Genomic DNA, 26,389 nt, shown 5'->3' on the forward strand with positions numbered 1-26,389 from the left:
AATGCAGAGGGTTACGGGGTTACATTAAAGTCCACCAGCAATAATGTGGTGGACTTTAATGTGACCCCTCGGGGCCAGACCACCTCCCTTTTCATGTCTGTCCCCAGGCTGACAGACAAGAGGGACACACTATATTAGTCAGAATTGTTAATCTGGTTTTTAGGTTTCTGCCAGTGAGCCTTCAGCAGGAGACATGGTGTTTGTCCCACCAGAGGGAGGAACAGTTCCACAGCTGTCCAGAGTGGGTTTTCCCACAGCTAAGACAAATAAACCTTCTGTCTTTTTTCCCCTCTGTGTGAAGACTTTGGGGGATTTTAGTTTGATTTGGCTGTTCTGTTTCTGTGTCTGACACGAACCAGGAGAGGTTTACAACACTCAGTCCAGAGGGAGGAACATTGTGAGGGGGAGTTAATAGTATCCAGTCCTCTCTCTCTCTCTTTCTCTGTTCTGTTCCCCGTTTCTGTTCAATGCAGGGTTTTCCGACTCTGGGGTTATATTAGGAGGGCTCTAAAAAATGTACCAGTAAGTGACTGGTGAATTGTTCACTGGTAGACCCATTTGCTCACTTTGCTGTGAAATGTCTTTATTCTTAAGGATAGAGTTATATAAGAGACAAAAGTATTAGAGAGTCAGTCAGAAAAGTAGAAAAATAGCATAGCTTGGGTAAGTAGCAACTGGCAACAAACAAATGACTATTGTATGCTGTGCTTGCTTCTTCTTCTAACTAGGTGGAATAAAGCTGTAATTTCCCATTGACTCCTGTAGGGATGACACACTTTGCTACGGAAGATGGTTAAAGGTACAAAAAGGCATTGCGTATCAGGGTTTCCCCTGTTTCCTCCAGTGCACTGCGCTTTTTTGTGGAGCAGTGTAATTCCTCCCTTCAGGCAGAAGCCCAGTAGGAATTGGGCAAATGTTAGGATGCCCAGCTAAAGCCTAATGCCTTGGTGAAACCAGTTGATTTGAAGTTATGACAAAGTAAACTGACAATAAACTACATGTTCTGTCATTATCTCTTTTATTTATGGAAAACATGTAATAATACATGAAAGAGGGTAAGATATGGACGAATACCACATTTGGGCTTATTTCACAACAACTTGGATTACTAATGTCATTATCCTAATATGACTAATCTAACCAGACACTAAACACATACACACACACACACACACACACACACACCCACACACACTAACACACACACAGACACACACGCACACTATAACAAACGTGCGTCAGTGTTTCTTTTGACATTCATCGTGCTGTACGTATATTCTTGTATTGGCACAGCAGCAGGTGCTTAAAGGTGTTTTTGAAGGTGGGGTTGCAGAGGGCGTAGCAGGCTGGGTTGATTGTGCTGTTTATGTAGCAGAGCCAGTAGCCAATGGTCCAGAGGGAGTTTGGGATGCAGACGGAACAGAAGGTGTTGATCAGGACCATCACGTTGTACGGTGTCCATGTGGCAACAAAAGTAACCAAAATGGCCATGATGGTGCGCGTCACCTTTTTCTCCCTGGAAGAAATGCCCTTCCTTTTCCACTTTGCCACAGCACTCTGATTCGTCACCTAGAAAATTAGAAATTTTCATCCATCATTTTTAAAGTGTCTTAAGGCATGTTGTGGGTAATGTAACAAACTGTAGCATAAACACAATCTGACACATAAGCACATTATAAAGTTGTTAAAACTACAGGGCAAGCATTCAATTATTTAAATATCTAGCAGACATGAAGCAACATTAGCTTTAATTTTTTTCCTGTCAACACATCCAATATTCGCTTTCTTTTAGCTCGGTTTTGGTTGAAGTAGAGCAGTAAACATATGGAGCCGTACAAGAAAACAACTGTTTTTGTTGTTATACAGTATTTGTATATATTTGTATTAAGAATCTACAGCCATGCTTTCACTTATGCACAATTTAGCTTTGAAAGCAAACATCATGATGGCGCTATGTTGAAATACAAGGGCTCACCAAAGTTATTATAATCCATCCTGAGGGGAACATGAACGGCTGAACCAAATTTTAATCCAGATCCATCCAATAGTTGTTCAGTGACATTTCACTTGGAAATAAAAATGTAAACCTCAGAGGAAGGTTACTGTCTGTACAAAACTTTACAGCAATCAAATTGGTGGACCGACCAACCCTTAGGTCCTAGAACTGTAAATCTGTTCAGGTCTGAGTCCTGAATAACAATTTTTTATTTTTTAGTCATCTGAATCATAATGCACAATATTTTACTCAGTGATCAAATTTACCTTAAACAGTGTCCTTGTGACCTTACTTTGTGAGTTCTGCGGAGAAGTTGTTTGATTTGTCTGTTTCCCACCATTTAAGCCTTTCTGTAATGACACAGGGGCCACACTGTCCTTAGACATTGAAGCCTGGTTGCTGTCTGCCTTGGAGTCCATCTGGTCCGTTCTGCCTTCCTGACATGGTCTGCTTCCGTTCTGCTGCGTCAACTTTTCCTTCTCATCTCCAAGCTCCACCTGAGTGTCTTTTGTTGTAATGCAGTTGTTCTGGCTCTCACATCCATCCTCCTGGCTGTTAGAGGGGACCTCTCCCAGACTGGTTCCTGAGGTCTTTTTGCTGTCCCTCCTCATGCGGCTGCGGCTGGCCTTGGAGATGCGCCAGTAGAGGTAGATCATGATGACAACTGGGAGGTAAAAAGCTGCTATGGCTGTCCCAAATGTCACCGCAGGGTTTGAGAAGAACTGGATGTAGCACATACCTGGTGGCACGGTTCTCCCACCCACAATGAACTGCCAGAACAAAATGGCTGGAGCCCACAGGATGAAGGACAAGACCCAGGCAGCAGCAATCATCAGACCTGCCATCTTGGTGCTGCGGTGCGCTGGGTAACTGAGCGGTTTGGTGACACAGAAGTAACGGTCAAAACTAATGATGAGCAGGTTCATGACTGAGGCGTTGCTGACAACATAATCAACAGCCAACCACAGGTCACACACTACTGCTCCCAAGGGCCAGTAGCCAATTACAATATAGACAGTGTAGAGGTTCATGGAGCAGATGCCAATAATGAGGTCAGCACAGGCCAGGCTGAACAGGAAGTAGTTGTTGACAGTCTGCAGATTCCTGTTTACCTTTAGAGAAACAACATGGGGCAGGCTGTCAGATGCTAATCTTTTTTTGTGCAATGTGATGTGTGTGTTCTCATTTCTATTTCATTACCACTCTGCACACAGTGGCACATGCTGTATTCTTAGCTTTAAGTCTGTGCATGCTTTTCATGGTGTATGAAGATCAGTGTTTGAAACTTTAATCATAAATGATCAAAATAAGAAAACACAAACCTTTATAGAGAGCATGACCAGGATGTTTCCGATGACGGTGATCACACTCAAAGATCCAGCCACCAGGATGATGAGTACCATCTCTACAGTTGAGTAAGGGCTTCCAGAGAAGAAGCTGGTGTTATCATCACTGCTGATGTTGGCAGTGTGGGAGAAATTCAGAGTCTCCATACTCTCTGGTTTTGAATATCCTTCTCACAGCCGTTTCAGGCTTGAATGGCATCCGTACAAAACCTGGTAAACACAACGATTATGAAGTAGTCAGCCTTTTGTAATCTATTTTGTAATGCCAAGTATTTCCTATCTGTGTGTGCTTTTGTCTGTCTGCACAGCTACAGATGCAAAATCATGCGTAACTTACAACATGTAATGTTTTGCAGGTGTTTGAGTGTAATTGAGCTCACGGCTTGGTCTGGGTGTGAAGGATAGACAGGTGGGCAAATAAAGGCCGCAGCAGCTGTGTTTGAAATATACAACAGTGTCCATATCAGGAATAACACATGAAAAGGATTGGAATCTGTGCAGTCACTGTTATCTCATGCTCCTGCAAAACTCATTCCAAGCAACACAACTCTTAAAACACGTCTCAGAACAGGCTCAGTGCAGCCAAACACTATGAATAATCCTCATCGAGACAACAAACACTGAGTGAAAACACTAGCATAAAACACCAGTAGAGAAAGTCCAAACTTTCTCATCTTTACAGTTTGAACAGTTTGAGTGACTTCACACTACTCAATAGTTTCTTTAAAGAAAATATATAGATTTATGTAATATACCAATTTTTAAGTAAGGTAAATAAGAAGGGAGGCAAATCAGCAGTTTGCTTCAATATGTAATTTTGTCTCTAGTAATTTATGGAATTATGGAGAAAAAACTAAAGTAACAAAGAATATTGCAACTACAGCAATCTTGCCTCTCTCCAGCATCATGCAACAGTTTCTTCACCACAGTGGAAGTCTGCATCATCTCTAAATACTAATGAATGTGGTGTTTCCTTGCTTGCACCTCCATTACTTTCTGAAAAACCGTAAGAACGCAGTTTTACTTTAGTAAAGATTTAGTGTTTTTCACTTTTTTTCTAGCTGTGTGTGTAACCTCAGACATCTTACCTAGACGTATTGGTATCTTTTACCTGTTTCTCTCAAACGGTACAGTGTAGGCTATACTTGTTTTATTCTTATCTGGTGTTTGGGTACAAAAAAAAGGCTTTCTGAGCTTTGTTTATATAAATACTGTATATGTTCACTTACTAGTCTAAAACAAGACACCTTCTTAGGCCTTCAGCTAAAATTGAAATCAGCAGTGTTTGTAGGCACCAGACTGAAATCTATTGTGCTTTGAATGTGTGGTTGGTTTTGACAGCAGTGTGTTAGCATTTGAAAAAAGTGCTGTAAATGTGTTGTGCACATTGTGGTTAAAGTCATGGGACAAGTTTGTGGAGTATTAAAACCTGTGTTCAAGCAACGAAAAACGACTAGAGTTTGGTCACATGTTCATGTGTAGCTACAGTTGTGGCCACTGTCGTCTAGCATTAAAAAAAAACTGTAATGGAAGCCAAGGTTTTATTGTCAAGACAGGGCAGAATCTCTAAGGCTTTAAGTTATCTGCTGCAACAATTTCTGCTTTCTGTGTGAGAAAGGGGGGGGCTCTAATTCTTTGGCACTGGAATTTCCTGTTCTGTGAGTTATGAAAGACTGTTTCATGTACACATATTTCCACTGGTGCCATCCATGCGAATTAATCTAGCACTATTGGTGCTTTGGATAAAAGCGTCTACTTAACAACGCGCATATACTGTAGAGACACCCGGGGGGGATTCAAAATGGCCCCAGGCAGGCAAACATACAGCAAAACACCACAAGTAAGGCCAAGTATCATTACGCTACTATTCTGTCGAAAATCAAAAAACATCAGGAATAGACCTTGAATATACACAGCTTAACAATGTGATTTACTGATGCATTCTGATCAGAAAATCAATGTAAAGACACTTAGTTGAGACCATGAAGGTTGTTGCGTTCTGTTAAAACCCTGTAAGTGACTCCACTAGGCCACATGATAACATCGTATTGTACCTGAGAGATGTTCCCTTCCTGCTCTTACAGCCAGATGAAACTTCGTTACAGCATCTCTAACTCTATCACCTACTCATCAAAGACCCATTCTGGGCCTTTTCTGTCGCAGATGAGAAAGAGTGTGTGTGTGTTCTTGTGGTGTGTGTGTGTGTGTGTGTGTGGAAGGGGGGGGTCTTGTTTAACTGTATTCAAGGGGTCCAAAAACCGTGAGTCCAGAATACTTGACCCAAAATGCTACACTCCACAACTTTAAAGGGCTGTTTCAAGGTTAAGACTTGGTTTTAGGATCAGGATGACGGTTAGAATTAGGTTATGAGGGTAAGGGTTGAGGTGAGGGTAAGGGTTAAGGTTATGATGGTTAGGATTAGGGTGAGGGGCCAGGGAATGCATTATGTCAATGATGGGTCCCCAAAAAGATAGTGCCACACACAAAGTGTGTAGCACTGTGTGTGTTTGTGTGTGTGTGTATGAAAAACAATTTTACAGAAATGGCTTGCTTCAACTTGTTAACAAAAGTCATGCTGCATTAAAGAACAACTGAATAAGCCTTTGGAATCTTTCTTGACTTATCCAAAGCTTTTGACACAGTTGTTCATGATAATATCTAACTCCAAAAACTTTTACACTATGGGCTGGAATCCTTTTTTACATGGTATTGCAACTATGTTCATAATTGCCAACAGTTTTATATTAATATAATATTCACTCTCTGTTTAGTCTGAAACCTCCTGAAGGAACTGTTTTGCATTTTAAGCTGCTTAACACTCCACTATGTTCACTTGCTAGTCTCTGTTTCTGTCTGTGTTTAATGCTGAGCAGGTTTTCTACAGCGGGTTTTAAGAATATTATGATATAGTGAGAGTGAACCAAAACAGTAAAGTAGCGGTCGAACAGTTATGACCTAAAATTCTCTACTTTTTTCTACTTATCCTATCCTACAAAACCTTGAAGGAGGTTTACTTTAGCAGCCAAGGGTCACACTATTGTTCTACTTTTGATCGGTTTTAATCTATTGTTGCCGAATTTTCCTCTTCTTTTTTACTTTGTATCATCCTTTTAAATCTTGTTTATGTGTCTTTTTGTATTGTCTTATGCTGCCTTGTGTATTTTTTATCTTGTCTAGATGGTTCATGTCTTATGTAAAGCACTTTGAAATGCCTTGATGTTGAAAAGTGCTATACAATTACATTTTCTTTGCCTTACTAGTCTGCCAACTGAATTTGTACAAACACACACACACACACACACAAACACACACACACACACACACACACACACACACACACACCCTCACAGACACACGCACGCACGAACACACACACACAAACACACACACACACACAAACACACACACACACACACACACAAGCTTGAGTGAAGAAGATGTTTCCATGTGAATTGGTTAGTAACAGAGCAAGAGATCACTGGCTGTTCACAAGCCTGTCCTCACTTCTTCCCTTCATTCACACTAATAAGACCTATACTGCTAGACCTTCTTAATTGTAATTCAGGGCTACTGGAGAGAGTCAGAGGGGCAAACAGTATTTTTTTGACGGCACAAAAACATAGTAATTAGATCCAGCAGATGCAGCCTGCAACAGCTACCGGTAATCTGCTTCAAGGATATAGTAGTACTCATCTGGCAAGGTGAGCTTGGCTTTAAAAAGTCTGTACTGTCTTTGATATAATGCACGATACAACAGTCAGCTGCAGAGCCAGTAGTTACCAGCAGACGAGCTGGTGAAACAAGGGGTTTGTTTGCAGAGACAAGAGCGGACGCTACACAGAGTACACAGTTTCATCAAAAGGAGGATTTAACGAGTACAGGGATCAAAGTGGTGTAATATTTAACCGTTTTATTGCAGAAGAGATTTCTATCTCATAAATCTATTTCATTGCTTACTGTATTGTTTTAGTTCAAACATATTTTTGTATCTGTAACATCATTTTGGATGTTTCTACAGATGCATTAAAATTTTCAAATACACAATATGTATGCATGTGAGATCAAATGACTTAGACAAATACGATGCATAAACTTAGTTCCAGGCATTGTTTGAGGACACACACTGTTTTATTTGTAAAAGCAACATTTGACAGATTTGAAATAGTTTTTCAGTATTTTTAAGCAAAGGTTCCTGATGTCATTGCACTAGTTACTGGAAGTAGGTTTGCCACATACGTTTGTTGTAATTTCAGAGAAGTGTCTCCCGATTCTAAAGAGTGGGAAATTTCACATCGACCTGAGCTTTGGCCTCGCACGGCAGTGGAACGGTGAGATGAGAAAATTACTGAATATTCAATGATGCACTACAAAGGAGCCAGAAAGAAAAAAAGAGGAGAGAAACACCAAGAACATAAATGACAGAGTGGCCAGGTTGGAAAGGACTTATAATAAGATCTCTGAAATTATAAGGTACAAAGGAATCATAACACAAAAACAGTTTTTCTGTTGTTTTTTTTAAAGAGAAGGGATTCTGGGAGTCTATCTCTGGGGACAAGAGTAAGATAGTTAATTAGCAAATATAAAAATAAGAAACACGATTTCATCTTGTTGGCCTACAGTTTTCAGGGGGGAGCTGCACATTTTAAATCTAATCTCCCTCTGAAACACAAACATATTGTAGTCAGGGGGATTCCTCCGGAGCAGGGAGACCGGGGAATCCAGAGATGGGATCTAATGCTGGTGGCTGATTGAAACCATTGATCTTAGGAAAGAAATTAAAATAAACAATTCTTAAACAGCCTTATGGGAACGCTAAAAGTTACACTCTACAATGATGCTTACAGATCTAATCCACAATAAGTAGAAGCTTCATATAACTAAAGCTGCATGTAGAGGGTAGAATTTCAATCAATATATGACATGTCACATTATGTTCCTAGGTTTTTCCTTTTGTCTCTGAGTATAAAGTGACATTTTCATCAATATTTTTTATGGTCCAAAAGTGTTGTTTTAAATTTCTATAGTGCATCATTTTGTGATATTTGCACACGCCTCACAAGACATCTTTATTTGACTTAACATTATTTAAATCAAGATTTTTTCTACTTTACAGCACGGGACAGTAAAAAAAGATTTTTAAGGTGCTGAAATATATTCGACTTTACTGGTGCCTCAGCTTACAGAAATTAAAATCTGATCCAAGTAGCTATTCCAAAGTTAGAAGGATTTACTAAGTAACTTAGTATTGAACTTAGGCAGTTTGGTATGAATCCACAGAGAAATGTCGTCTTACCTTATCTGCTCGGAATGACATGGATGAGCTGTTTTAGTTTGGTCCATGTTACTCTCACCTCTGTCGACACACTGGAGCAGAGAGAGAGGCAGAAAGTAACCCGATGTTGATGTTGCTCCTCCTCTGACCATAACCAGTGTGTGTGTGTGTGTGTGTGTGTGTGTGTGTGTCTTTGTGTGTGTGTGTGTGTGTGTGTGTGTGTGTGTGTGTGTGTGTTTGTAAACCTATATGGAGGCCATTAGTTTTGTTGTAACCCGTGAACTAGGGTTGCATGTTTAAATGAACAGGAGACGGACAGAGACGGACAGAGATGTGTGTTTCGGGACCATGGAAATCACGTGCCTCTCTAGCACAAACGCATCACATTCCCCGGTGTTGAAAAAGCTGTAGGCAATAATGTGGAGAGAAGTTCGAGTGGCTTTGGCATGAAAAATTGTTAAAGAACTATTAAAAAGATGAGAAAACGTAAGGGTCACAGTGTTTTTTTGTTGCTGCAGGACTTTAACCTTTAAGTCTCGGTTACTTTGACCTTTTAATCAAACCGGTGACGCAGTCTGTCCCTGTTGGTGGGTGACCTTACTTTGATGGAATTACCACAAAGAATAATAGTCCCTCTCCACTAAACAATATTGCAAACGAAACGAGGAGTGTGCCATCACAGAGGCCCAATAATTTGACATGAGAAAATATGAGATGCTTCATTGTTGGGTCCTGGTCCACACTTAAGGCACCATGTTCACATCAACATTGGTCTATGAGTTGATTTGCTTCGATGTAATGTAAACTGTGTCAGACATTGGTACATTTTATATTCTGTGTAATCACTATGATTTAATATGTTCATAGACATGTCGCAGAAAACTGTTTTGGAGCATCAATGGCCATCAGCTTCTCTGCTGCTGTTTCACCATTTGCCTGATATTGACCATTCAAATCAATATCAGGCATTGACTGTGTCTCTACATGTGTGTCTTTGGTTTCCTACCTCCTCAAAGCTCCTTTCTTCCAATTTCCAACACACTCTGGCATGTCTTATTATTTGTACTAATTCTAAATATTTAAATATATATATATATATATATATATATATATATATATATATATATATGTATATAGACATACTGTATATTAGCAGTATAACTTACCCTTGTGATATGCGAAAACAGATTTATAATTAGACTCTGGTAATAAGAATATGTAATATGTGAGTGGTAAAAGACGTAGTTGGCAATCAACTTATTTGCTTTCCTGCAGAGAGTTAGATGAGAAGATTGATACCACTACCACCACTTTCACGTCTGTATGGTAAATATTTAGCTACGGCCAGTTGGCTTATTATTGCGGAATGACTGGAAACAGGGGGAAGCAGTTAGGTAGAGGCCACTGTCTGGCTCACTCATTCACTACTCCCTATATAAAGTACACTCAAACGTTTACTCATAGTGAGCAGTGAATTGAGATTTTGGATACTTATTTATAATAATGTTTTTGCATTATCACTGACCGCTGTTGAGTTGCGCAACTGTATTTTGCAGTTTCAGTTTGCATTGTTGAATGACTAGCAGAAAATGGTGTAAACGCCACAGGCACCACTTTTGTAATTTTACTGTGGAGTTTTTAGGGGCACTGTATATAACATTTTCACAGTCAATATTCAGAAACCCAATGGCAGACAGTAAATGTAGTGCACTGTATGGTAAATAGGTCTCATCCATAATAATGTGGCACAAAACCTCCTGCAAAAAACAATACTTGCTGATTTATACACAAACTCAGATATAACATGTTCATTTGTGGATGTTAGATTTTCCCTCTGTTTTCAGTCTTTGGGCTAAGATTAGCTAATGTCTGCTGGCCATAGCTACATAAAAACTGTACCAACGTGGGCGTGGTATTGCTATTCTCATATAACTCTTAGCAATAAACAAACTCATTATTTGTAACCTAGTTAGCATTGACAGCAGAAATAGATACTCTAAGCCATTTCTAATTTAGTGAAATAATAGGACCACATAAGTATGATGGCATATTTCATGCTTCTTGCGATTCCACGTGAAATGTCAGAACATATGTAGATAGCTATTTTCATGATACTTTCTTTGGCCGATGGCTTGTGTTTATTTAAAGCTCAACATTGAATCTATATAATTCAATAAGGGTCCATAATAATCTCCAAGGGTCAGACTCTGACTGAGGGTCTGGATTTGTGAATGTGCTGGTTAGAAGTCATTGAATCCTTTGTTCTATTGTGTCGAAAGGATTTTTTTTCTGTAGAATTACATGCAGGCTGACACGTTCAATACCCAGCACAGTCAATTAACATTCATGGGCCCATTTTTCAGGACAGACAGAACCCATAATAGAGGCACTGCTGCAGGCCATAAGATGTATTGTAAAAGCACCATAAGTGATAAAAACCATCACCTCTTACAGACACATCCACACACACCCACACACACACACCCCGTTAACCTCTCACACTTCCTATTCACTTCTCCATCATTAGTTTTCTTCTTATTCACTCTTATTTCTGTTTATGCAAGCACAACAGTTTCACACCATAAAAAACTCCAAAAATTTATTTTAAATCTTTTGTTTTCTTCACTGTAAGACGAACAACATCAATCAAATGTGCATGAGGAATAAAAACAAACAAACAATGAAGCTCTTTCCTTTTCACTATATGAAGCAAAGCCCCAAGGCTGCAGGGAAATGAGGTCATCTAGTTGGGGCCCAAGCAGCTGTTTGAATGGAGAGTGTCCACACACAATAGCAGCCCTCTATTTAACTTCTGACAAGACAGCCTCACATTTTCTGAAATTAACTGGTGCATTCAGTTCTTAACAAAGATGGTGCATTCATAAAATGTGTAAAAGAAAGAGAAAGGAAACCTCAAAGTCACACTGCACGTTTTTCTTCGCTTAATTTGATACTACATCATTTGCTAATAAGATCATGTTGATGACTCAGACATTTACTGTAACTCTTCTCGAAGCCTGGAGCAAATTGTGACATTTTAATGGTCATCTACTGGCACTGATATTACCTGTACATAAATTACCTTGAGTTTGTGTATCTAATGCATTACCATCATATTCAAATAACAGAGCTACATATTTGTATTTACAAAGAAGAAGACAAAAACTGTGATCTTTGAAAAACAAAAAAGGTTGTTGAAGGCATCTCCAAAATCCTAAAAGACTCTTCAAACCTTCTGGATGAAAAATGATTTCCTCTGCTGCATGTTAAAAAAAAAACAAAGCAATACAAACAAAAACGTTTTTATTTTGTTTTATGTTGCACAAATTGAACAGAGACATCTGTCACTTCCGGCTACCATCTTTATTTGAATTCAATAACAGTTTTGTGGGTGGAAACAAATTAAATATATTTTTTATCGTTTAGTGGTCAGAACATGTTTTAGTCCTTGTTGTTAGAGATTCTGGAAATATCTTCAGAACAGAGATAAGTGTTGTTGATTAAACTTCTGGGCTTCATCACCAGGTATTTATCCTATAGCAAAACAGATACTTATCGCTATAACTCTACCTTAAAGGAGAATTCCGGCCATTTTCTACATTAATATAAATATATAATGTACAATCTTGATCGTAATAAATATGCGTTTACTTTTGATTGACAAAAACCCAACACAGTGCAGGCAACACAGAGTAGCTGCAGCAACGAGTGTGAGCTTCCATTGAGCTAAACAACAGATAACAAGCAAGTTTAAGAATGCCTTTTTGCCTCTTAACAGACCGTAAAAGCAATTAAAATATCTGTGCAACATGAACAGGTGTGTAAAATTGGTGGAGTGCCCCTTAAAGAGTCTACGTTTTTATGAACTAAATAATAGTTACAACTTCTATCTTCACTGACTCAAAGGACTCGTACAGATCTGCTGAAAACACTGTGAATCTGCCAGTTAACGCTAACCATCTTTAAATGACATGTAAACACAAATGAAAGCCATTGTCTTTTACTTTAAGGTCCAATCAAAAGCATTTTCTTCAGGCACTTGTAACCAGCTCTCATGTTTCTGTCACCCACTGATTGTTTGCCTCTTGACTCTGCTACCATCTGGTGGACTAACGTCTTCCACTTGTCTCACCAACACCTCCCTGTGCAGTCTCTTCTGTCTCCCAGTCTTGCAGTGGTTGTCGTCTATTTTGAATATTAAGTGGGTGAAAGAGTTCATATGGCATAATAAAAGAGACACAAACACTGCTTGCAACTGACTGGAGGTTAAAACTAAAAAACTAGTATGAAAACTGAAACTTATCGTGACCAAAACTGGAAGTGATCTAACCAGCCGGCATACCTTTGCAAACCAAAGTCACTCACTGAATAAGTGAGGCCACCTCCAGTGCGATAAAACATGCTAAAATCAGAATCCATCTTATCTCTATAATACCTAAGTATGATGGAACTCAGGTACACTTACAGGCTTCTCTAACACTTTCAACTGCATCTCTTTTCATCAGCTGATGGAGTCTGCTTGCCATAGTTTATGGAGATGGCTGTGCTGTCACCATATGATAGGGCTTAATAAAAATGTCTAACTACAGTCAGTTTACTGTAGTTAGATGCTTAGATTATTTGATCTGTCATCATTTGATTATTTACCGTTTGAGTACTGAATTTGATGCAATGTTTGAAACTTACGTAATGAGCAGACCAATGTATAAATAATAGAAAACAAATGTTTTGCAACTATATGTGCAGCAGTATAGAGTCCTGTATCAAATACACACACACACACACACACACACACACATACAGACACGCTTGTTACGGTAATAGGTCCCACTTGGAGGCCTTAAATTCTGTGGGACATAATGAGCACCAGAGTGCTGACAAGCTGCTCTATCATTTCACCATTCATCTCACACTCATGAGGCTCTGTCACTTGAAAGAGTCAAAACATTTCTTGTTGCTTGGGGCTTCTGTGGCATGGTTGTATCATGGCGACAACAATACACAGCCCTATCCTTTCGGAGGAAAAATTAAATAACACATCCTTCTCTGAAAAACTAAAACAATCTGTTTTATTGTTTGATTATTATAGAAGGCTTTTGTATTGTTGACCTTAATGTCTTTCCACTCTTCTCCTGCTCATGTGTTGCACATGCACAAGTAAATCTTTCCATGTTCACTGAGAGTGGTTTGGGGAAAATATGGTGCTGGTTTGCATGATGCAGGGCCATCTGCAATGGAAATCATATGTAAAGTGAGGAGATGAATTCTGACCACATCGCAACCTTTTCCCATCCAGTTTTAACATAAAACCATTATGAATATGGGGGTTCACTTGAGGTCATCCTAATTCTGATCATTACAAGGTAACCCCATTCTAAAGCCCCTTCCCCAGCATAAGGCTGCTTTTACTACATTCTGCAACCATCACAATCATTTATTTAAATTTACATATTTTTATTTATTGTTAAACACCGCTGAGCATTGTGCATTGTTGTGGTATTCTGTATGACAAATGGTCACATTAAGACATAAAGACTTTTTGCTATGTACTGTTGTTTATGGTGTGTGTTGTCTTTTATGTCAGTGCCAAAGACAAATTTCCTTTTTATGACAATCTAATAGATAATTATCTGTATTTGTACCATACAATAAATTCAGACAATTGTGTGGCCATATACATATCATTCGTATGTCTTTTTTCTTCATTTAAACATCTCATGTACAATCACATCATTTGGAAATGACATATTCATGTTGTAATCATTTTAGTTGTACAGATTTCAGGTGCTTTGGCCACAGAGCTCTGAAGACTAAATCACACAATCATTTGAATTCCTGGATGTGGTGATGGAGAAAGCCTAACCACAGGGTGTAACCCTCATTTGGGTCCTTTCATTACCTGACATTGATGCTTAATAACACTAAAGGACAGCGGGCCTTCCTTTTCAGAGCAACTGCTTTTTGGAAACTTACTTTTTGCTCAAATGTTCTGTCAGTAGTATTGTCAATTTGTACACACCCGTCCTAAAGAAACAATATTTTAACTGTACATTTTTATAGATGGAATGAAAATAAACTTTTTGAATTTGAGTATTAACATGTCCATTTAGAATATACAAATGTATTAAATGTTCAATAAATATTGCAAAGACGTGAAGAAAGAAATCAAAGTCCCCTGTACATCACATTAAGTGTATAATTACTTATTCTATTTAAAGGTCTGATTCTAATAGCTTAACCTTCCAACATTAAATGTGTCTCTGTTGACTAGTCATGACAGAGGCTTGCAATTTATAAACCACAGAAATCCATGGAAGTCCAACAGAAAAATAAAATAAAAATAACAAAACAAAAATTATGATATATCAATATGTTGACTTGATGGGAAACAAACAAATAATTCAAATGTATGACATAGTAAGCAAAAGTTAAGAGAAAGTCAGAATGTTGACTAAGACACAAAACTTATATTTTGACTTATTAATTAAAAAACAATTTTGACTTATGTAATCAGAATTTAAATTTTGATATACTAAGTTGACTAAGTAAAAAGGAATTTATAAGATAGACCTACTAAATACATTTTGTAGGCTTCATTTAGTTTATTATAAATGTATATTTATAATTTGACTCATTAAATACAAATTATGAGATCCAAAGTCAAAATTGTGAAATTGTAGCCTAAGTCAATCTTACTAAACCAACATTATTAACTTCTAAATAAATTAATATGGAATTGGTCAGAACTTCAATGTAAAACATGTGATGTACATTTAAACTCTCCACTGTTTCATGACTTTAACAAAGCATATAACATGTCTGACTTTCTAGACGTAGTTTTACCTTGATCATGTCTAACTTTTCATGTGTTTCTGTAGTCTTTTCTGGGATTAAATGGTTTTTCAAAGTAATCACAGAGCAGACAAAAATAAGTAAGAAGCTTAAAATGTTTAAAAAAGCTTGTTGCTCTGTCACGCATGCGCAGTGCACAGGTATGTGCCAAGAGAACAGGAAGCGAACACTTTCATACTCCGAAACTGATGTCAACTCCGGTCTACTCCCTTCTTTCTGTGAATGACACTGGCTGTGGTCAATCCCTTCTGCTAGTTGAAACGCAAGCGAGAGAGCAAGCTATCGTGAAAGCCGCGCCTTCTGGTTAACTTATATTTGAGTCTTCGCCGTGAAATCGGGAGCTTGAGTGCGAGGCAAGGGCGTGTTTTATCTCAAGTCTTAGCTAGAGAGACACATTGCCCCCTCCTCCTTCTCCTCCTCCTCCTCCTCACTTGATGCTAGCTCGGTAGCCTTTGCATGTTGTTACACTCCTAGTTAAAGTTGTGTTATAGTCTGCATTTTTATTTATTTAATTGGAGGTCAGATTAAAAAGAAGATGGGATGTACTCTGAGCACGGACGACAAGGCGGCGCAGGAGAGGAGCAAGATGATCGACAGGAATCTGCGGGACGACGGAGAAAAGGCAGCCCGGGAGGTCAAGCTGTTGCTGCTCGGTGAGAGAAAGATGGATGGATGGACGGAGTCTTGGTCTATTTGCTGGAGAGGGACTTTCCTACTGCACACCGTTTGTTGCAAACCCAAAGCCAAATGTTAACGTTGCATGTTCAATTTTTTTTTGCAATAGCTCCCATTAAGTTTTGCTTGCTGCGTTAACGTTAAATAACTTGATGGGGTTAACTTAACTTTGATGAAACAAAAACAAGCGGTAGCAAGAGGGTAACACATTTCAGGGCTTTGTACAATGCAGTCAACGTTAAGTTAGCTACAATGTTTTAGTTGCCGGAGTTCCTTTAGCTACTGTTCAACAACAAATTATATCAGCTTAGGAAATAAACCATTACACATTTCTCTGTGTGATTAGCTAGTTTTGACCCGCAGTAGCCGCTCTTACCCAGCACTAAGTCAGTAAGCTAATTTAGCAATTAGCTACTTAGCTAGGTTAGCGCATCAACGCTAGGTTGGATTAGTTACGTTTGCCAGCTCATAGACGACTAAAACGATGTCTGAGATGTTATTTCTTCAACTTCATTTCCAAAAATTGATCTACTGTTGTGGCTAATGTTACATAATGACTTAGCTGATTGTTAACATTTTTAAATTTACAGTAGCTGACCATCTTCCTGTTCCGCAGCCATTCATCACCTAAACACGAACGAAACGTTAGGCCGATTGACTGTTAACCGTTAGCTACGTTATTCTACAAAACTGGAAGACGGCTATGTGTTCATAAATAAATGTCCCTCCATGATGCGACTTAGCTACAAGTTGGTGTTTGTGTGAATATCAATTAATGTAGTTAGTGATGTAGCTAGGTTTCTGTTAACTCCAGCGGTGCTTGATAAAATGAATGTTTCTAAAGACTTTCATTAATCATTTCCTCTTTATTATTAATATAATTATTTCTTGTGTATGGAATTTCCATACTCTATCTGAACCAAAACGAGGTTAAGCTGATAGGGTGTCTGAGGGGAAAAAAATATTAGTGTGGTCATTTGAATATGGTGATCAATCGCCTTGAACAGGCAAATATGTTGAGCAAATCATTTCACTGAACTGGCATTTAACATTGTTAAAAGACAACATTGAAGTTATGGAGCCATGACTTACAGATGTCCACATCCCTCTATCAGTATTACATCTCAAAGTTGTATTTCATTGTCTCAAGGAAAATAGCCACACCTTCTCTTAAATCTCCCTGTTACTGGTAGCTGATGACCACTGCTGCCTGTCTCAGTCTGGATAACACAGGCAAGAGGTTGCATAGCAACCTATGCAGCCTGGCTGACAGCAAAAAGCATCTCTGGCAACTAAATACACACACACACACACACACACAACAGAGGCAGCTAGTGCATGCTAAGTGCATGTCTGCCTGAACCATGCAGTCTACAAGCTGTTTTGAAAAAGCAACAGTATTGTACCTATTTTTAGATTATTTCTGCTCAAACAGGTTTGTATGTCTTCACAGGTCTGCTTTCAGACGGGTGATTTCACCACAATCATGGACAATGTACAATGCTCTGCTGCAACAGTCAGTTCTTGTATGTTTGTGCGTAATTTGAGATGGACCTTATTTGAATTTTCATGGTTGTTTTTCCCTCGTCACGATTCCCACAAACACCTGTGATAGATGTTTGGGATTGGTTTGTGTTTTTTTTTTGTCTGATTGTGCAATTGCCATATGTCTTTAAACACATGGATGCATTTCACATTTGTTGGAAGTCTTTTGTATGACAGTGTTTCTGATCAAGACATGGATTTGCAGCTTTACCTTTAAATGGTTATTGCAGTTTCCCGCTGTCGGGTATACCACAGGGCATGTTTACATGCAGTAATCTGCAAATGACATGCTCTTGAGACGAGTGTCTTGAGGGGGAGGACTTCCTCGAATGGTGGTGATGGCGTAGTGAATATGTCACACACCTTTGGTGTGGGAGACCTGTAATTGAATCCCATTGCAATACATCAACCAACATGTCCTTGAGCAAGACACTTAACCCATAGCTGCTCCAGAGGCGTGCAGCCTCGGCCATATATAGCAATTGTAAGTCGCTTTGGATAAAAGCTTCAGCTAAATGATCTGTAAAATAATTTTGACTGTTTGCACAAACGCAAATCATAAAGATGTTTGTGTGTAGTAGGGGTACAAATCGCAAACTACCTCACAATACAATACATGCCTCACGATACCTATTATCATTATATTGCTAGACAATCCTATAATGATACATCACAATATCCAACTATGAATACAATTTGCCCGTGGAAAAGTTAAGTTCAGTTAGTGGGGTGTTCTCTCCTTATTCACTGCAAGTCCAAACTGTTAGAACACAGCTCTGCACTAATCTGCAGCATATGTTTTTTTTTATTTACAGAACTATAGAGCAACTAGGGGTCCAGACTTTGGACTTAAACGGGCCGGGGCATCTGTTATTTTCCTCAAATTGTTGTTCGCCATCCGATTGAAAACCTCTTCCTTTTCAGCTTTTTAACTTTATGTTCAAGTTCCCTTAATTTGCGTGTTGAGCACCGCCTTAAAAAGCCATGAAGTAGTTAAGCTGGGAGCAGGAAGCAGGGAAATCAATTTAGGGCACCTTTTTTTCTTAAGTGAAATATTAATGTTTGGCGCAAGCCTATTGATTCTCGTACTGCACACAGAAGGACAATGTTGCTGTGTTGATATTTTCCTACATCCCTAGTGTGTAGTGTTATTTTCATATGTTTGTTTGCTGCGGATATTTTTACGTCCCATATGCCTTGAGGGAAATGTGTGTTCCCTGGTTCAGTGTAGCCCTTACATCCTAGCACTGTGACAAACTTGAACCATTTCACGACTTTTACTTTTTGCCACATTTGCCATCCATTAAGGCCTTCAATTTCAGCAGCTCAGTGAGGTGTGTGGGTGTGTTTAGATATTAAATTTAAGTGTGTTATGTGTTCAGTAGCTCTGTGACTGTGGTGCGTGGCTGCTTGTCAAAAGGGACGATATAATGGTGAACAGTTTTCCTCACCAGGGAGCTGAGAGTCCCTGCTGCGGTAAGGTAATTAAAATGTTGTGTACTCAGCTGAAAACACGGCTGTATCTCAGAGGGAGCCGGGGAACCGTATGAGATACTACCAAACACTTCTTCGGCTCATTCAAATCGATCACATATTTTCACCATTTATTGTCTCGTATTTCTTAACTGGTACCTTTCTAAGGCTGTGATGACATTATACTCATGCGCACATTGTACATTGGTCTCATGTAAATCATATGGTTCATATGAGAGGATGCATCTGACTACACTGAGTTCAGCGCGCCAGTCTGATGCAGCATGAGCTTCCAACCCAGGGATGGTTAAGCTGAGTATAATCTCATTGACGGAGGATCCAATTGATTAATCCAATTACACTGTTAACTGGCTACACTGGGCCTTAGACACTTCTTCCACTTGAACGTGTAGCCTCTTATGTGTTGCAGGTTAAAATTAAAAAACATGTATTTGACAGTGATTTGACTTTTTGGGTGTGGGATATAAGCTGCCATTATATCCCATTGTTTTAGCATCTGATTATTGTGTTTTGACTTTAGGACTCAAAATGTGAACTGCTACATTTAGTTTTTAAGTCACAATTTGCATCAACGAATGTTAGGAGAGGCCTTGACTATAGTAAGTGTATGCACCAATGATTCATATCCGCTCAAAAATTCAAAAGGGTTCCTTTCTTGGCCCATGCTATAGCTTTTCACCAATTTAATTTAAGTCGGTTCAGTAGTTTTTCCGTAATCCTGCTGACAGAAAACATGTATTGATCCTTTCAAATATTCTGAAACCCAACGGATAAATGAAGCTTCATGTCAGAGCAAACCTTTAATTCAACAGGCAAAAAAGCTGTGTATACATGCAGTGTGTTTATATCACTTGTCAGCAGTTAACTTGTGATAACTTTTGGGGGGTATTTTAAATACTGTACCGACCTGTCTGTGATTTATATTTAAATTAATAAACCTTATCAGTAACAGCATCTACTATAATTTCATTTTCTGTGCCGTCTATTCTCTGTTTCAGGTGCTGGAGAGTCTGGGAAAAGCACAATTGTTAAACAGATGAAGTAAGTGTGGAGGGTCAACATCTAACATTTAAGAACATCTCAAGTACTGTTTGTTCAGAGAATAATTTACAGCAGCACACACCAGTGTTTCAGTCACTTTGACTGCTCAGACTGTAAAGAGAGCAAACAACACACTGTGCTATATCTGCTATCTGCGCCAGATAACCTGACCCTGATGTGATCTTTAGTAATCTACTCACAACTCACGCATTGCCAGACCTATCTTCATAGCGCTGTGGAGTAAGGTCTAGTTGAACCACAGATACATTCTAGAATATGAAAAAAAGAAGCTGTGGGCCATTTGCATTTCTTTAAACCAAATTATAGTCATCTTCACCAAGCTCTGGACGCAGCACGGTGGCTCTGCAAAATAGTTTCGGTAAGGAACTAGTTTTTGTTTGAGAAGGAACATTTTCATGCCGCTAAAGAAAAGGCCACATGCAATAAATAAAGTTGACTGTTAACACAATACAGTAACGTGAGCAATTTAAATTAGCTGGAGACATGGTTAACATAGTTTACTCTTGTTGTGTATCACGGTTGGTACTTAGTTCACAGCAATCCCCGAATGGTGTAAACATATCACCACCCCTTTTATTTCACTGTAAACTCAATATCCAAAACCTAATCATAGTAACTGCATAATTTGTCTTAAAACACAATCCATTATCTGCCATTCTCAGCAAATTCTGCCAGTCGATCATAATAATCTACTTTACAAAAAAAATCCATGAAAATGTGCTAATGTCCCCTCTTTGTGTGCCAGGATCATCCATGAAGCGGGCTACTCAGAGGAGGAGTGTAAGCAGTATAAGGCCGTTGTGTACAGCAACACCATCCAGTCCATCATTGCTATCATCAGAGCTATGGGACGCCTCAAGATTGACTTTGCTGATCCAGCCAGAGCTGTAAGTGAAGGAAAACCAAGCTGACCTTTACACTGTATTTGGGACATAATGGCTTGTATTTCTGTGCAGATATTTAGCTCAGTGCTATGAGGGCAACAGCTTGTTAGTCATATGTCACCCTTCCCTACTGGGCAATTTTCTTCTCACTTCCCCCTCTGCAGCAGGTCAGATTGAGCTGGTAGAGGTTTTGTATCACATTCATAACACTTATAAAGCAGAGGCTTACCGACATGCATGAGAACTGACTTTAGGTCATTCATTTGGTTCTGCTATGCTACTGATCAGGACATATTAAAGTACTTAAAGAATAAGTTTACAGTAATAATCAGCAACATATGTTTTCCTTGATTTTTGGAGACTTTGTGCTCATTGGCTTGGTGTTTTGTATGGTGTTTATACCATGTTGCAAAGTAATACAGCAGATTGATGGTTATTTAAATTTTAGTTTGGTTAACCCACTCCTGTTTCATTTAGTATATTCCTCCCCCCCATTATAACAAGAGGGTTAGTCATTGCTTCAGCGTGACTGGCCAGGCCAACCATTTCAAATTTAAAAAAGATAGGCATGTTTGTCAGTAGAAGAGAACACTTACTGTGATTTTATATTTAAAAATTGACCTTCCCTTATTTCAAATCATCCAAGACAAATCCATTAATGTAACAAATGCAGTTTAATATATTAACTTTTAAAGGTCACATTTATGAGTTTTTTTTTAAACATTTATAGGAGTTTCCTCAGCCTGCCTATGGCCCCCCCAGTGGCTAGAAATGGTGATAGGTGTAAACCGAGCCCTAGGTATCCTGCTCTGCCTTTTGAGAAAATGGAAGCTCAGCTGGGCCAATCTGGATTCAAATTTAGTCAGTTAAGATTAAAACATCATTAAACCAAATATAATGGAATTGATGATAGAACAAATGTACAAAACAATGCTACTAAACCTGTTTCTTTTGACATTAAATGCACCGTAAACACTTTCCTAGCAAAGCTTTCTTACATATAATAAAGAAGTTGAGGATTAAGACTTTAATTGAATGGACTTTGTCTCGTTAGGATGATGCACGCCAGCTGTTCGTCCTGGCCGGTTCAGCAGAAGAGGGCTTCATGACAATGGAACTAGCCGGGGTCATCAACCGGCTGTGGAAGGACGGAGGCGTTCAGGCTTGCTTCAGCCGCTCCCGAGAGTACCAGCTCAACGACTCTGCTGCTTAGTGAGTTGGCTGCACTTGTACACATACACAGGAACTGGTGATTGTACTTTGATGAATAACTTCCATTCTCAATTCTTGAACTGCAGACATCTGTCTTATTTTATTTAATCCTTCTGTCTTTCTTTTCGCCTCCAAAAGCTACCTGAACGACTTGGACAGGATATCCCACAGTGCTTATGTCCCCACCCAACAGGATGTGCTGCGGACCAGAGTCAAAACTACTGGTATTGTGGAAACACACTTCACTTTCAAAGACCTGCACTTCAAGTGAGTGCTACCCCCACGGTTTGTCCAGTCACCTAACTGTATTTAAATGATGACTACTAGTGGTGCTCTCTTCTGGTTCTTGATCTCTGAATTGCTGCACACATCTCAAATTTGTTCAGTGGTTTCAAAAAGGTTTGGTGTTGTGCTAATTGACGTATTTTACGCCGTGGGTTGGAGAAACATTTGACAAATCAGAGTGGGCAGGATAAGGATTGATGATTGATGACTTACAGTCTTGAAAAATAACAGAACAATGTTGATAAGAACGGATAAGATGGGCACATCTGTTTGTCACTTCAGTAAGGTTAGCTATATCCCGTAGTTTTTTCACCATACTGAAAACAAATCAATTACTGACACCGGAGAAGAAGCCATCCCACATCTTGAACCAAATGACGATCATAGAGTTGGTGTATTATTGTAATAAAGGGGGATTCACCTCAGTAAAGTGACAGTAATAATACACCATGGCTACACGGAACAATGAAATTATTATCAATGACTGACAGGATGTTGGGTGAAAGTTGAGAGGCATTTGGATGAGTTGACATTTGGTTGTGCAATGCATTATTTAACGGTGTGTATCTATGATATTTTGCAGAATGTTTGATGTAGGCGGACAGAGATCAGAGAGGAAGAAGTGGATCCATTGTTTTGAGGGAGTCACCGCCATCATCTTCTGTGTGGCCCTAAGTGACTATGACCTGGTGCTGGCTGAGGATGAGGAGATGGTAAGACCCTTCTGACTTTGACGCACCCTAATTAATTTGTTTTCCTTTTTTTGGTTACCGTTGTCTGTCTCCCCTCTCATTCAGAATCGTATGCACGAGAGCATGAAGCTGTTTGACTCCATCTGCAACAACAAGTGGTTCACAGACACCTCCATCATCCTCTTCCTCAACAAGAAAGACCTGTTTGAGGAAAAGATCAAAAAGAGCCCTCTCACAATCTGCTACCCAGAATATGCAGGTGAGAGAGAGACCCATGTACAGAAACACTTGTATGCTGAGCAGGTGTGTTGTACATGCAAATAATATATTTTGTATGTTAGTGCCGCACATAAACCATTAATGCCAGCCAAGTATATTTGTTTTTTTTAAGTGAAATAATTTAGCTGCGGTCTGCAGGTCCCAAACTCAAGGCCGTGAAAGTTTTTATAAATGACATGAGGTAATTTAAAGTATAACTTATTCTTTATAGGTCTTAAAGGCCCTGTTGGGTTGGACTCAGGGAGCCTGACAACAAGTTGAAGGCAACATGTAGTTTAGAATATTTTTTTTCATCATATTTTTTTTCATCATATTTTTTTTTAATAATGAACTTTTTTTAGACTGAACTGATGTCCAGAAAAGACTCTCTTACATTTAACAATTCTGTCGGCCCCTTGCTGCCGCTCAGAGGTGTGGCAGTCTCTACAGATGAGACATTGATATTACTTTATTCTCCTCTCTGCTCTGCTCTTGAACTGTGTGGGCTGCTTTATGTTTTAGAGCATGTGTCAGGTTCACCAATGAATATTGCACATTTACATGTTTAGAGTTCATTCTCACATTTTTATTTGAATACATACATAGGCTAGAAAAGACATGGAACCCCCTTAAATAAATACATAATAAAAAAGATTGAATTCTTCTTAAGTAAGTTGTGATCAGACAGTAATAGGTGTGGTTTTAAATATGAATAGCTATTTACAGATTCTGGGCTAAATCGCACAAGAAGCCTTATTCTACTTTACAATAATTATTTTTCCTACTGACCACTCTATATCTTTGTTGAAAGCCCTGTATATCAGACGTACAATTCCCATATCACTCAATACCTAGTGGGCCATTTTGGTGATTTGACAGTAAGTATTATTTTATTTGTTAATTTTACAAGGAAAAGGTCTTCATTTTAACTTGATAAAACTCTCTGTTGTGCTACTGTTGTGCGCTTTTTCTCTCCTAATTGTGACGTGTTTGTCCGTCCCCACCTTCAGGCTCCAACACGTACGAAGAGGCAGCAGCGTACATTCAGTGTCAGTTTGAGGACCTGAACAAGAGAAAGGACACCAAGGAGATCTACACCCACTTCACCTGTGCCACCGACACCAAGAACGTGCAGTTTGTGTTTGATGCCGTCACTGACGTCATCATCAAGAACAACCTGAAGGACTGTGGCCTTTTCTAAAGGTAACGCCTGCTGCTTCAAGGACGAGCTGGGCACATAGTGGGGTCTGTCAGTGTTCTCCTCTTATCCCAGTGTCTTTGTGTTCTTTCTGTTCAGGCAGCCTGGTGGCCGGCTTACCGAGTGACTTTATTCAAGGGGATTTTGACTGGAGGGAACTTCACGGACCCTGCTGAGAATGTCGCTTTTAACCTCTTATTAACTTATGTTCATCTCTAAAAGTTTAAAGACGGTGTGTAGAAAAAACATTTTGTGTAAAATATTTGTACAACTGTCTAAGGCTGGGGATTTTTCACAGTTTTTAAAATGTGCTTGTTTTACCTTATTATCATTGTTTTCAAATTTTATATAAAAAGGGGGGCCTTGACATTGTTTTTGTCCATAAATGAACACTTTTTGTCTTTTGTTTGTAGGTCCTTGTGCCTTGCATGCGTTAGTTGCAGTGTTTTCTTTTTGTTCAGTTAGATATAGATTTATGTAGATGTTACCATTGAACTCTTCCCAAGCCGCCCCTGAGTCCATAGTATCTATTTTTTCAAATGATTTCATTGTCACATCTTTTTCTTTTTTTTTTTGCCTTCTTGGACAAACCAAGCAAGACCAAGTCACGCTATAGACCATTTCACTCTGACTCTTGACAAACTGTGAGAGCTGTGTGTAAACCTTTTTTGGATGTGTGCAACGATTGGGAGCTTTGTTTTGATTGAGGCCAAAAGCCAGTGTGTGTTTATGTGTGTGAATGTGTGCACAATATAAAACAAAGGGACTTTATTCCTCTACTTGTCATCCTCTTTCAAAGTTTTATTTTTCTAAGTGACCAAAAAGAAGCTACTCTCTGTAATAAAAACGTGCACATTGTTGGTGCGCTGCTAGAAACTGTAACATTCCTGATTGACTCATAAAGCGAAGAAGCTTTGAAAAGAGGATGCCAATGGCGGCCTTGTAGCAGACAGTAGGACCATATGTAGATCTGTGTTCTGTGCATAGACGGACGGAGATGTGGCTGGGTGCACTGTTATTGCTCATGTGTGATGGTTTCAAGTTACATATCCCCCCTAGACCCCAACCCTCTGTTTCCATTGGATGGGCACATTAGTGGACTAATCTCCATGATTTTGCTTATAAAAGAGCTGCTATGGTAAAACCATGGCAACTTATGCAACAAACACTTATTTTTCCTGTCTTTTTTTGTGTGTAAATATTAGTTTTTTCTAACAGGAAATTATTTGAATGGTGGAGCAACATTGTTTATCACAGACAAGACACAAAAATAACACAAAAAGAAGAGCTGAAACGATAAGTTGATACATTTTGTGTCAATTAAATGCTAACTATTTTCAAACCCAATGACTATTTAATATACATCAATGTCAGGCATATACAGGCTCCAGCCTCCAACATGAGAATTTGTGGGTGTTTTGTCAATATACTAGTTTTGGGGTTATAAAGTTGTGGTCTTGACCAACTGCCACTTTGCTTGTTTGAAAGCATTCTCTCTTTCACATGGAGGGGCCAAATTCTCTGGGCAGGCAAAGCAGGGGAGGTAAGGGGAAAGGGGAGGTAATCTTGCTCCTTATGAGATCATAAGGAGCAAGATTCCAGATCAGCCCATCTGAGC

The 26,389-nt window shown here is 39.1% G+C and overlaps 2 protein-coding genes across 4 annotated transcripts; one reads left to right on the forward strand and one right to left on the reverse strand.

Moving 5' to 3' along the window:
- Positions 1 to 1,199: 1,199 nt before the first annotated feature.
- LOC117949570 (muscarinic acetylcholine receptor M2-like) lies at positions 1,200 to 8,757 on the reverse strand. Its single transcript, XM_034879937.1, has 4 exons — positions 8,636 to 8,757; positions 3,319 to 3,552; positions 2,263 to 3,108; positions 1,200 to 1,569 (listed from the first exon to the last, which is right to left on the reverse strand). Exons 2-4 carry the CDS (start codon positions 3,487 to 3,489, stop codon positions 1,258 to 1,260), a joined length of 1,329 nt encoding a protein of 442 aa, XP_034735828.1. The 5' UTR covers positions 3,490 to 3,552; positions 8,636 to 8,757; the 3' UTR covers positions 1,200 to 1,257.
- A 6,839-nt stretch (positions 8,758 to 15,596) lies between these two features.
- Positions 15,597 to 25,939, forward strand: LOC117949581 (guanine nucleotide-binding protein G(i) subunit alpha-1). 3 transcript variants are annotated; one of them, XM_034879956.1, is made up of 10 exons: positions 15,597 to 15,819; positions 15,985 to 16,119; positions 20,179 to 20,221; positions 20,988 to 21,129; positions 22,181 to 22,338; positions 22,477 to 22,605; positions 23,207 to 23,336; positions 23,421 to 23,574; positions 24,584 to 24,776; positions 24,871 to 25,939. In XM_034879956.1, exons 2-9 carry the CDS (start codon positions 16,002 to 16,004, stop codon positions 24,772 to 24,774), a joined length of 1,065 nt encoding a protein of 354 aa, XP_034735847.1. In that variant the 5' UTR covers positions 15,597 to 15,819; positions 15,985 to 16,001; the 3' UTR covers positions 24,775 to 24,776; positions 24,871 to 25,939. The 3 variants fall into 3 exon arrangements, with proteins under 3 accessions (XP_034735847.1, XP_034735848.1, XP_034735846.1); XM_034879957.1 differs by having other exon boundaries at positions 15,597 to 15,740; XM_034879955.1 differs by having other exon boundaries at positions 15,599 to 16,119.
- The last annotated feature ends 450 nt before the right edge of the window (positions 25,940 to 26,389 follow it).

The sequence above is a fragment of the Etheostoma cragini genome, chromosome 8 (genome assembly GCF_013103735.1).
Source record: "Etheostoma cragini isolate CJK2018 chromosome 8, CSU_Ecrag_1.0, whole genome shotgun sequence".
Lineage (NCBI taxonomy): Eukaryota > Metazoa > Chordata > Actinopteri > Perciformes > Percidae > Etheostoma > Etheostoma cragini.